The sequence below is a fragment of the Parus major genome, chromosome 3 (assembly GCF_001522545.3).
Source record: "Parus major isolate Abel chromosome 3, Parus_major1.1, whole genome shotgun sequence".
In the NCBI taxonomy this organism is placed as follows: Eukaryota; Metazoa; Chordata; class Aves; order Passeriformes; family Paridae; genus Parus; species Parus major.
The window spans coordinates 102,106,126-102,118,403 of NC_031770.1; the positions used below are offsets into that span (position 1 = coordinate 102,106,126).

A 12,278-nucleotide genomic window follows, 5' to 3' on the forward strand; every position below is an offset into this window, starting at 1 on the left:
AGCTAACAGCTGTTTATAAACCTCCCCGTGTGTCTTTGCGTGCACACGTGTTCATAGCTAAAGCTGCTGAGCTGAGACATGAGCAAACATCCATGAGGTTTGGCAGCTCTCCCCAGTTCTTGCCAGCTCTGTGACTTCCACTGCTGCAGCATCTGAAACCATCACAAATATTTTATTTTTTTTTCATTTATCCTCCCAGTGCACCTCTGAGGTGGGGACAGCTCACAGATTCACACCTGGAAAACTGAGTCCTGGATCTAAAGAGACATTCAGATTCTGGTCTTTGGTGGTGCACAAGATTATCCTCTCCAGAAGCTCACCCCATGGTTTAGCTGCTGCTAGACCTACAGACCCACAGCTGTGGATGGTGCCTTCTCCTTGGGACCCTCTGGCAGGCTGAAGCCAGGTGGCTGCAATATTTCTGTCTGAGGTGGGATATTCCTGCCTTACACTGCAGATGTGCTGGAGAGTGCAGCAGTCAGATCTCTTCCAGAACAAGGACAGATGTGTGGCTGTGTCCTTTTGTTCTGGCTGGGTTCTGTCCTTGTTACAGGAGTTTTCATGTTTACAAAGAGGTGGTGGCAGGGACAGGCTGCAGCCCTGCAGGTCACCCTGGTACCAGAGTGGCACATCCTTCCAAAAGGTGCTGACAGTCACAGCCTGGATACCTCTTTCTCTTCTCATGCCTTAATGCACGAAGCACAAGAGTACAGTGCAATGTAGTAAATGTAATTTTTTTTATTTTTTTTTGTCTAAAGGAGACAACTAAAGAGTAATCTTTTTTTCTTATCTTAACAACTCCTGTGTTTGTGCTGCTGGCAGGAATCCAGAACTTCATCTTCTTGGAAAATTAGCAAGGAGCAATAAAAAATCTGCTCCCCATCATCACAGGTATCCTCCTCAGTGACCTCAGTGCTGAGGAGCTGTAAGACCAGAATAGACCAGCAGCTATCAGCATCTGGGTTCAACTCTAAGAGATTTGCTATTAAAAAACACCTGTCTGAGCTTTCAAAAGCAGAAAAACTTTCTGATTCTCAAAGTGCTTGTGTTCTTCACTTAAAAAGTTAACATGGATGCCTAGCAGACTTATAAAACACAAATAAAGTAGTTAAGAAGGGTAAATAACTCCTTCAAGCATAACAGCATCAAATGTTTAAGGTTTTTCTTGTGAGAGCCAACTGCTTGGCTTGTTTTTCTGTGCCTTTGACAAAGCTTGTTGTGTCCTTGCACTGGCTGTGCCCCCTCATTCCCCCTCTCTGCTTCAGCTCTCAGTGGAGCTGGTAGTGCTGAGCCCCAGATGGGACATGACAGGGGAGGCAGCAGCTGCTTCTTCCATCTTCCCCAAGCCTGGGATACAGGAGCCCTGTGCCATCTCCTGCTTTCCCACCTCCTGTCCTGTGCTCCAGCTCCCACCCCAGCTCTGGAAGCTGTGACCTTACATCAGGAACTGAGTTGTCACCTGGGCAGCATGCCCTGCTTTCTAGTACTAGTGTACTAGTGCAATTCTAGTTTTCTCTATTTTATAGCAGAGTTTCCCTTTTAATAGAAATGCATCTCAATATCCCATGATATAAGATCATGTGGAAAACAAAGCACTACTCAGGCCAGTCTGTAAGTTCACTGAACCCCATCCTATTAAGGATGGAGAGACCTTTTCTTTCCTTACCCCTCCCTATCACTGGGGAATTTGGGGAAGTAAATTTTGATTTTTTTTTCTTTTCTTTATGTTTCAGTCACATGCTAAAATTTTAGCCATATGCTTTAGCATATGCTTCATGCTTTTGCAATAATTCCCTCCCGAAGATGATCTGAATGAATTGATCACTGAGTTGCTAGTGAACTTCAAAGAGGCTAAAGCAGCTGAAGCCAAGTAGATAAATATTTCCAGATATTTGATCAGTTTCCCCAAGGGTAATGTACAGTTTGTAGGTGTTATTCTCTAGATATTCTGATTCCAGGAGTGATGGAATGCCCCCCATACACCAGAAAGGTGTCCAGAAACACAGTGGGAGCTAAGAATCTGCAAGACAATCCTCATTCAAAATTTTAAAGTAGATGAAGAGATTTTTTTTTTAATCTTCCTTATTTTTTTCTTAATTGGCAGTTGACTGTAGAGATAAAAATTTGTTCCCACCCCAGCATGTTGATCTAACTGATTAGAAAATACACAGACCAAGCAAGATATGAATCCTAGAATGGTTTGGGTTTGAAAAAAGATCATCTAGTTCCAACCTCCTGGGATGAGTAAGGACACCTTTCTCTACACCAGGGAGGCTTTTCACTAGATAAGACTAGAGAAGCAGAAACAAAGGAATGAACAGTGTTGGGTCACCCATGGACCTGGCTGGTATAGTTTGTCTTGATTTTTGGGTGGAAAGGGTAAATCAGGGACAATGGAGTGCCCTTTTCAGTGGCAGGCTGCAGCAGATGGGAACTCACAGCTTTCACACATTTATTGATCAGCTGGTCAAGGGTGTGCAGGGAACACTGAAAGCTGAAGGTCTATCTGAAAATACCAGTTGTGTTTCTTTATGTTTTTTCTGAACTATTCACTGAGGTCACATGAGAGGCAAACCACCCTTCTCATATTCCCTCTGACAAAAAATTAGAGTTTGTCTTTCAGAGGTCCCTGTCTCCAATTGCCCCTTGTCTTAGACTGCTCTGAAAGTGGTTAAAGCCTGTGCCTTTGTACTTTGCTAAGGCTTGCCGTGTTTTAAAACTCAAAAAATATTTTACCAGAGCTGGCATCTTTTGCTCTGTAATTGTTTTAGTTTTCTTTACTTCATGCCTTATTTATGAATAGTTTCAAAAGAGGCCAATGGAAATCTTCAAGTAGGTTTTTAAACAAGTTTTGACAATGTTTTTGAGTTGTTCTGAGCTAAAAATAATACAAATCAGCAGGTACAGACTGGAGAACAGCGCTTTCAGTCCCTAAAGGACCTTTTACTGCATTTGCTCCCTAGAGGAAGAGAAATAGAAAAAAAAAATTAAAAAAGGCAATGCTGTAAAGGCTAAGACTTAGGTGAGCAGTGCCACTGTCTTCTTCACCTCAGAAAAGAAAAAATCATGGTCTTGTCTGTGATAAAAAAATTAGAAGGATGTTTTACTCCCTGCTGCATGAGGCTGTGTGTTACCAGCAAAGAGGGAGGCACAGCTTGCTGATGCTCCTCCAGTGGAAGACTGAAAAATGTGTTTTTTCAGTCTTCCACTGGAGACTTTAAAACAGAACAACTTTAAAATGGTCTTCAGCATCTCCAGCCACTGACCCAGCCTGATTCCCCACGTTTTTGGATGTCTGACACTTCTTTGCCTTTTGTGTAGGTGTGCTTTTTCACTGTACTTTCGTTCTTTGGTCTCACCAGTATGTTTGCACCATTTCTGTATTTTGGGGTTTTGGGCAGTGGAAAGAGCAGCTCCAGTTCCCTCCAGGTATTTACCTTTCTTTTGTAGAGACTGTAGAGTGACAGCCACAGGAACAGAGAGCAGGCAGCACCCTCAGCAGCAGTCAGCTCTGAGCAAAAATACTTTGAAGACTGTAAAATTTTCAAGTGTTTTGTTCCATTACATATACGTCACAGGACAGTCATCCACACAGATTTAAAAAGCAAAAGATTTGTCCTTCCAACAGCCAGCAGACCCTTAATAATAAAAGGTGGGGGACATGGAATTCATGGTGGAATTCAGGCCACCAGAGCCATTTCTCAGCCTCTCAGCAGTGAACTGGAGAAGTGCACATTCATCTACCCATACACATAAAATTAAATATCACCTACATTAACATTTGGAGCTGGTACAGGAAATGGAGAGGGAGATAGATCATAGAGAAGAGGAATCAATGAGGAACCTGAAAATAACATTCAGGTTTTGGATAACATTTGCAAGCTTTGTTCTGACCCTGAATGCCTGGTTGTGAGCCCAAGGAGCCTTCCCATGGAGGGAGCTTGCCTTGCTTTGACAAAAGGTTGGGGCAGTCACTAGAAGAACAATTGAGCAAGGTCTGGTAACTACAGCCACTGAAATCCTGAATTGTATCAGAGAACCCAATTATCTTTGTATCTGTTGATGAGCCCAACCATGATCATATTTAAAGGCCAGAAAGCACAGAAGGAGCTGCAGCAGTACCTCGACCGCTCCATCAGTTTTGATTATCAGAACAGAAGCAGGGCTTGGGCTGAGTACAGAAGTTACATTCTCAGGAGGAGACAATACCAAATGCTCTTTCAGGGAAAGTGGGAGGTTGAAAGGAAACTTTTAGGTTGGGACCCCTATGGCACACAGCAGGGGCTCCTGACATGACCCACATGGTCACATAGTGCAGGCAGCTGGCTGAGCTCTAAGCTTTGTGAAGTTTTTAAGGCAAGACACAGGTCTGGATGGGGAAATGGAAAATTGAAAAATGCAGCTCCACTTCAGCTGGCACTGAAGAATTTCCTTCAAACTTACATTATAAATAAAGTACTTAATAAGAATTGGAATTTTAAAAAAGAACAAAATAAGATGGCTCTCATATGGGGAGTAATGCATGTTTATCTTGTAGGAACAGGAAAACCTCCATGAAATTGTGCTGGGAATATAATAACAAACATTGTTTGTGTATGCAATAAGACTTCAGCACTGGTTTAAAATCCCCTTTCTTTAGGGATGTGTTTTCTTGAGTCTGGCCAACAGAAAGAACAACTACCTGTTCAAATGTCTTAAAACATACACTTCCTGAGAGGAAAATATATCAACTGAAAACCTACATGTTATGGTAATTTAAAATATTCTGTTGAACTACAGTCAATTGCAGTGTTCACTAAAGGATATTAACATATTGAACATGAAAAGCATTGCACTGTATTGCTTAACTGAGTCTGTGTTTTCATCTTGTGTACTTGAATGTTGGTTGGCAGAACAGAACATATGTTCATGTGGGTTTTTTATGTTATGTGTGGATTATTTTTTTTTAAAAAATAAATGAAGTTATATAACAACAATCCCACACATATACTTGGCTGCAACATGTCATGGGCTGGTGAAAATTCTCTTAGAATCCACCCTGACTTCTGTATTTCATAGTCAGAGAATATTACACACAGTCTGCCATTTACACACAACTTAATTTTAAGATTCATCTAGTTAATTTAGATTTATATTTGCATTACAATATTTGTATTTTCTCTTGTGGAAACCTGAGAGATTTTTGTAGAAATAAGTTTTTAATAATCATTCCAGTGTAACTGTTAAGGAACCTTACATTGCAGATTCTCAGTTTTCCACAAAGCTCACCAGCCACTCTCGACAAAAGCCTCATTTTGGTGTTTTGCAGTCAGGTACACAGCTCTTTCCTTTGCATTAACACAGTTCTACATATTATTTTCTTTTGCAGTTCTTTCCATATGGAGATGCTTCTAAGTTTGCCCAGCACGCCTTCCGAACCTTTGATAAAAACGGAGATGGGACCATCGACTTCAGAGAGTTCATTTGTGCCCTGTCCATCACCTCACGAGGCAGTTTTGAGCAAAAGCTGAACTGGGCCTTCAACATGTACGACTTGGATGGTGATGGTAAAATTACAAGAGTGGAAATGCTGGAAATTATAGAGGTGAGATCAACATTACTCTCAAAAAGTCACCACATTAATCAAATTTGATTCCTTGTTCACACAGACTTAAGATTCTAGGCTCACCAGAGGCTGTATGTTACATTAAATGCACATTACACACATTAATCCTGCACTGACTGGTGCCCAAGTGGTACAAGCACACTAACGTGTTTGTTAATAGATGTAATCTTGGAGAATTGCAGAGAGCACATATGTGCATATAAGCTTTTAAATAACCTGAGATTTTATTTTTTTTCCCCTGATGAATGGATTAATCACAAGAACAGCACAGCACAGGATTTACAAAGCCCATCTCAAAGTCACTTGACACCCATGAAATTATTGGACTGTAGCTCAAGTAGCTGAAGCCTTACTGGAGATTAACTTCAGATGATTACAGAAATTTCCAGGGATAACAACACGCTATTTTAAGTGAGCTCTCACAGATGGGCTTTAAGATGACCACAAGATGTAAGAGGAAGGATAAAGTTTACCACCTTCGTCATCTGCCAGCAACGTGCCGCAGTAGTTAATACCAGATTATGCCCACATGTACACACAGAAACCTATTTAAGGGTGGTGACTTCTAAAACTAATGATTCAGAATTTATGTGAAATATTTCACATAAACTTCACATAAGAGTCTTACTCTGTGAAACAGGAAACCAAAGAAATGCATTCTGGGATGCAAAATGTAACCATCAAAATAAACCTACATCTAAAGAAAGTAAAATATATTCTTCCTTGTTTTAAGTATCTGGACTTTGGATTCTAAGAGAAAAAAAAAAAAAAAAAAAAAGAAAATAATCTTTAGAGAAACTTGCAATCATTTTATTGTAAGTACATATTTCCAGAATTTGATCACATCAAAAACTTAGGTTGAATTTCATGTTGAATTTTCCATTTGGTTTCTTTCCAAAGGCCATCTACAAAATGGTGGGCACTGTGATCATGATGAAAATGAATGAGGATGGGCTGACGCCTGAGCAACGGGTAGACAAGATCTTCAGTAAGATGGATAAGAACAAAGACGATCAGATCACACTGGATGAATTCAAAGAAGCTGCAAAGAGTGATCCTTCCATTGTATTACTCCTGCAGTGTGACATTCAAAAATGAGCTTGTGTACGATGCGTCATAGACTGCACAGAAGTTTAATGTTCCATTCAGTTTGCAGCTATTTCCACACACACAAAAATTTGCTTGGACTACCTATAAATGGACTTGCTTCTTGTGTTTGAAACACTTGTGTGCATGAGAATGTCATTTGCTAAAGAATTTTAAAAGTATATATTATAAAAATAAACTGCCACAACGTGATGTGTGCAATGTCATTTCACAACAACCCTCTTCCTCTGAAGCCTGTGCAGCAGGCCTGTGCTGCAGTGAATTATATTATTTATTGTTCATGTTTTACTGATGCTAGCTCTGTGTCTCCTAGACTGAGTAATGTTAGTGACACTGAATAATTCCCATGGTAATGTTAACTGTTTATTATAAATCATGTCACCATTCTGCTGTAAAGTAGTACTGGACAGACAGAAGGGAAGAGCTTCTCGGCTCCCAAGTCTGATCCACACGTGCTTGTATTGTCAGTGGATATAAATGTACTTCATTTGCATGCCTTTTAGGTTTGCCTTAATTCTTACCTCATTTGCATCCCTTCAATCTGGAAAGAGCTATGTCAGAGGAATGCAGTATATTAAAAAAAAAGAAAAAAAAAAGAAAATCCTGCTAAAATTAACCCTTTAATTAAGACTATATATAAATATATATATATATAATGTTTAAAATATTGTTTTATTGCAAGTTTAAAGGTTTTATTGGAAGTGTATTGATCTTTGCCAGAATTTTCAAAAGCTTCCACAGAGGTTGCAATATATATGTCCCAAAATAAATTTATAACATTTGACCTTTTCCCCTAATTCTTATTTCATGTCTACAGCATGGAAATAAAAAAAAAAGTTCAATCTCTTTAATTATTTGTCACTGTACACTGGGAAATATGTATTTCATTACTGAAGCATAAAGAAAACTACTTTGCACTCATTCACTAGAAGAGTCATATTATACAAAACCAAAAGTTGCAGTTTTTGTAATTAGGGATGGAGCAGCTGTTGATGCTCTAAGATGCTACTGCTAAGATTTACCAGCATAGCTACTAAGATTTACCTGCACTGCTTTTTAAGCTGTGTAAGTGAAATATAATTAATTTGCTCGGCCTAAACATGGTTTTTAAAGTTTTTCCCTCCTGAAGTAAGAGACTTTCCTCTTACCATCTGACACTAAACTCCTCTGTGTTTATTATAAACAGACTCGTTAAAAATGACTACTGATAAATTAACCATGAAGTATGATGATAAAGGAGGGATAGTGAGGAGAAGCAACTTCCTCTTCGATTCTATGTGCACAAATCAAGTTTCTCTCTATCCTGTGACAAATTCTGCCCAGCCTTGGGAAAGGATGAAGAACTATCATACTGCAGAAATTGCAGATGAAAACCTTCCTATGCCCCATTTCCCTGATGCTTTAAACAGTTGGTTGCTTGCTGGATTAAAAAAAAAACAAAAAAAACAAACAAAACAAAACAATCTGAACATCTTAAAATTGCATGTTTGATATTTCTTCCTTTCCTTATGAAGAAATGAGACCGTACTTTTAATAGCTAAAAATCAAACAATAAAACATGACACAAACCAAATCATTCTCTGTATCTTCAAATTTGAAAAGTGAAGTTCATCTTAAAATTAAAAGAAAAAAGGCAACAAAAATCAGTTTTACACAGCTTGCTAAGAATTGCTGTGGGGGGGATCACAGAACTGATTGCTGCCACAACCATCCTGAGCCATCCTCTCATTTGCAGCTGCTTTGTATTCCAAACAAACAGCAAAAGCAGAAATATCAACTCCATTTTCCAATATCAGAATTTTACTTACACTGCACAGGTAATACTCATCCTAGCAGATTAGGGAGGGGCATACTTCATGAATCTGGCTGTAACTTAAAACACACATTCTAGAAATTACATACTTCTGAGAATGATATGCCCACGTTGAGTACTTCTCAGATTTTATGCCTCTGGTTTACATATATGAGAAGCAATCTCTCATTCTATGTTTCCCTGCACCTTGAATTTCTGTAGCTAGACAGGCTCAATTTACTTTAGTGCAGCATTAAGCAATGCACTGTCATACAAAATGGCCAACAACTCAAACACAGTCAAACTCAAAAATGTAACATCAGCACTGCAATCTTCTCTCTAGGTAGCCACTACAGTAAACTGTATTTAAGGAACCAAGAATATGATAGTTTTGATACCTTAGTAGGATCACTGCAAAAATAAATGCATCCATGCAAGGGCTTCAGTAATTGTTTATTCAGAATTAATTCTCCGCCATGAAAATATAATAATTATACAATCAGGAACACATCTTCATCAAGTACGGGGGAAGATTAGAATAAATACAATGTACTGATTTGAGTGAAAGACCAGAATTCTTGCCACCTCCTCCAATATTTCAAGTAAGTCTATAAAAAACTTGGGAGAAAGCAGAAGTGTTAGCTCAGTAAGAATGTACTAATTTTCCTTAAGCTCTTTTCTCCATACAACTCATAGAAGACCAGTGAAGATAAATTACTCTTTCCTGCCTCTGCACGCTTGCCATTTTATTTTTTGGATGCTGAATAAAATCAGGAAGAAATAATGCAATGCCATTCTATCTCATACTCTGAAGGGGTCTAAAACATACTCCAATTTCATTATAAAATCAAGTCAACTAAACATGTGGCTCATGATCATATCCTAGAATCAAAAATTGTTTGGGTTGAAAGAGACCTTAAAGATGACTCAGTTCCAGCCCCCTGCAGGGACATCTTCCATTAAAGCAGGTTGCCCAGGGCCCCATCCAGCTTGATCTTGAGCACTTGCGAGATGTGGTGTCTGCAACTTTCTTTGGGCAGCCTATTCCAGTGCCTCATCACCCTATCAATAAAGAATTAATTCCTAATATCTAATCTAAACCTACTATCTGTCAGTTTAAAGCCACTCCCCCTTGTCCTGTCAGCACATGCCCTTGTTAAAAGTCCCTCTCCAGTTCTCTTGTAGCCCCTTTAAGCACTGGGAGGTGCTATGAGGTCTTTCTGGAGCCTTCTCCAGGTTCAACAGACCCAACTCTCAGTTTGTCTCCATAGCAGAGGTTCTCCAGCCCTCTTAGCAACTTTGTGGCCTCCCCTGGTCCTGCTCCAACAGGTCCATGCTCTTCCAGCTCTGAGGACCCCAGACCTGGGCGCAGTACCCCAGTCAGGATCTCACAACAGCAGAATGGCAGAATCACCTCCCTCAACCTGCTGGTTCCAGACAAGTTTTGCTAAGTATGCACTTTGTAAAGTGCCTCCCAGTATCTTCACATAATCCTAAAGGTGCAAGTACCTTGAATTATGGAATTACGGAATTGTTCAGATGGGTAAGGACAGTCACAGCTCTCTTGCCCGGGTCCCTGAAGGAGATAGAGTAATCTATTCAATAGACTCCAAAAACTTCCAAGGACGGATATTTAGCCCTGTTTGTGTAACTTGCTCAAATGCCTCTTATCTTCACCATGAACAATCCCTCCTGGATTACTCAGCCACACCTCCCCATTTCAGTCAATGACCGCTGTCTGTCTCGCAGCACACGCATTAGCAAACAGCTTGGTCCTTTTTGTCAGTAACCTCCTCGCAGCTGCCAGGAGTCTGCCCATTAGCCTGGGCTTTCTGAGGTCTGCCAGTAGAGACAAACAGACTCAGTGCCTGATGAAGAAGAGCATGGAAAGATCCATCTCTTCAGCCCCATCTGTATCTGTGTACCAGTGGAAGCTTCCCCAGTTAGAGATGACACGGCACAGAGCTCCCTGCCCTGCAGCTGCTGCAGTCACCACAGCAGCTGTCAGAGGGCTCTGGACAGCCAGGCCTGCCCAGGGCAGAGGCAGCTCTGCAGGTCACAGGCTGACAGGAGTGCCTGATGCCTCTGCGAGGCTGGCACTGACAAACAGCTCTTTTGCAGGTTTGTGCTTGAGGAGCTGTCACCAGGTGAAGGGGCTACAGGAAGAAGTGAAGAGGCTATGGAGTATTTGAGTGACAAAGCAAGACAGGTTATTTACAGAGATGCCACAGTCTCAAGACTCTCAGGAGTCTCAAACCTCCACTGTAGTGAAGAAGCAGGTGGACTGAGAACACTGCAGGGTTCTCAGTCCACCTCAAGGGTCTGTTCAAGATGAAGGCTGGAAGCAGGTCACTCTACATACCAGGAGAAGGTTCCTCCTTCTGAAATCAAGTAGGACTGGAACTTTCTACAACAGGTATGAGGCTCTGGAACACAGCCAGACAATTGATGAGGTGGGCAGAGGTCCTACTGGGACAGAGAAGCCTCCTGAAGGAACACCTCCTGTACCCCACATCACCTCCTCTGTTAGGAGAAGGGGAGCTGTAATAGCAGACTCCCTTCAAGGGGAGGGAGATGAGGGAGGGCCTGATATGCAGATCAGACCCAACTCACAGGGAATTCTGCTGGCTCCCAGGGGCATGGAAAATGGAAATTACTGGAAAATTCTCCAATAAGACCCTCTTACTTAGACTACTATCCACTAGTGGTTGTTCAAGCCAGCAGTGATGAAAAAACAGAGAATTACGAGGAAAGTCAAAAGAGACTTCAGGGACTTGGGTTAAAGGCTGAAGAATCAGAACATGTGGAGCTATTTCCACCATCCTTTTGGTAACAAGGAATAACATTGACAGGAATAGGCAGATCCACCAAGTCAATACATGGCTCCAAGGCTGGTGTAAGCAAAAAAAAAACCGTTTTTTTTTTACCATGGGATGATAGTTCAACACCTGCTCCATTGACACCTGATGAGAAGCACCAGTCACAGAGGAGAAAAAGAGCTCGAGCACAGGAGCCAGCAGGGCTCATAGACAGAACTTTAAACCAGCTTGGGAAGAGGGAAGGGACAAAACCAGCCTTGCCAGTGGGATGGTAGGCCAGAACTTGAGAAAACTAATGGGAACCCTCTGTCTTCTTCAGGTTTGCTGACTGCAAAGCACATCTGAAATGTTTCTACACTAATGCACATGGCATAAGGAACAAGAACATCTCAGGGCTTTGGCCCAATCCCAGAGATTTGGTATCACTGGAATAAAGGGAACTGTGTGGGTTTAGTCCTGTGAGTGGAGTGCCCTGTTGGATGGTTTCAGGCTCCTCAGGAGGGATGGGCAGGGCAGAAGTGGGCGGGGAGGCACCGTAAGTCACAGGAGGGATGTAATGCATGGAGCCTGGCATGGCACAATTGCAAGCCTCTAAATAAGAATCAAGGGATAAACAAATAATGCAATGTCACCTTGGGAGGCCATTACAGACCTCCTGGCCAGGACAATGACATTGACAAATGGTTCTCTGAGGAACTAAGGGACACTTCCACCTCAACTGCCCTTCTCCTTATGCAGGATTCAACTTGCCAGAAGGGAACATCATGCAGCTGATGGGTCCCTTCCAACTCAGCATTTTTTAAGGTTCCGTGATTCTATAAGGTGTATTTCCTACAAGTCTTACCTAGCTTCCATATTTTAAAGAAACCTACAAGTTTAATATGGTGCTGCAACTGAAAACAAATTACGCTGCAAAGTAAAAACTTAGACTGTAATAAGGTTTTATTGAGGAACT

General features: G+C 41.2%; 1 protein-coding gene across 2 annotated transcripts in view; it reads left to right on the forward strand.

Moving 5' to 3' along the window:
• The window catches only part of VSNL1 (visinin like 1), an 85,253-nt gene extending 77,442 nt beyond the window's left edge, over positions 1-7,811 (forward strand). The window contains exons 3-4 of one of the 2 annotated variants that reach the window (XM_015622411.2): positions 5,369-5,584; positions 6,506-7,811. In XM_015622411.2, coding sequence (XP_015477897.1) covers positions 5,369-5,584; positions 6,506-6,703 — 414 coding nt within the window. In that variant the 3' untranslated portion in view covers positions 6,704-7,811. The remainder of the gene's footprint in view (positions 1-5,368; positions 5,585-6,505) is intronic. The other variant, XM_015622412.2, reaches the window with a different exon arrangement.
• Positions 7,812-12,278: the final 4,467 nt, after the last annotated feature.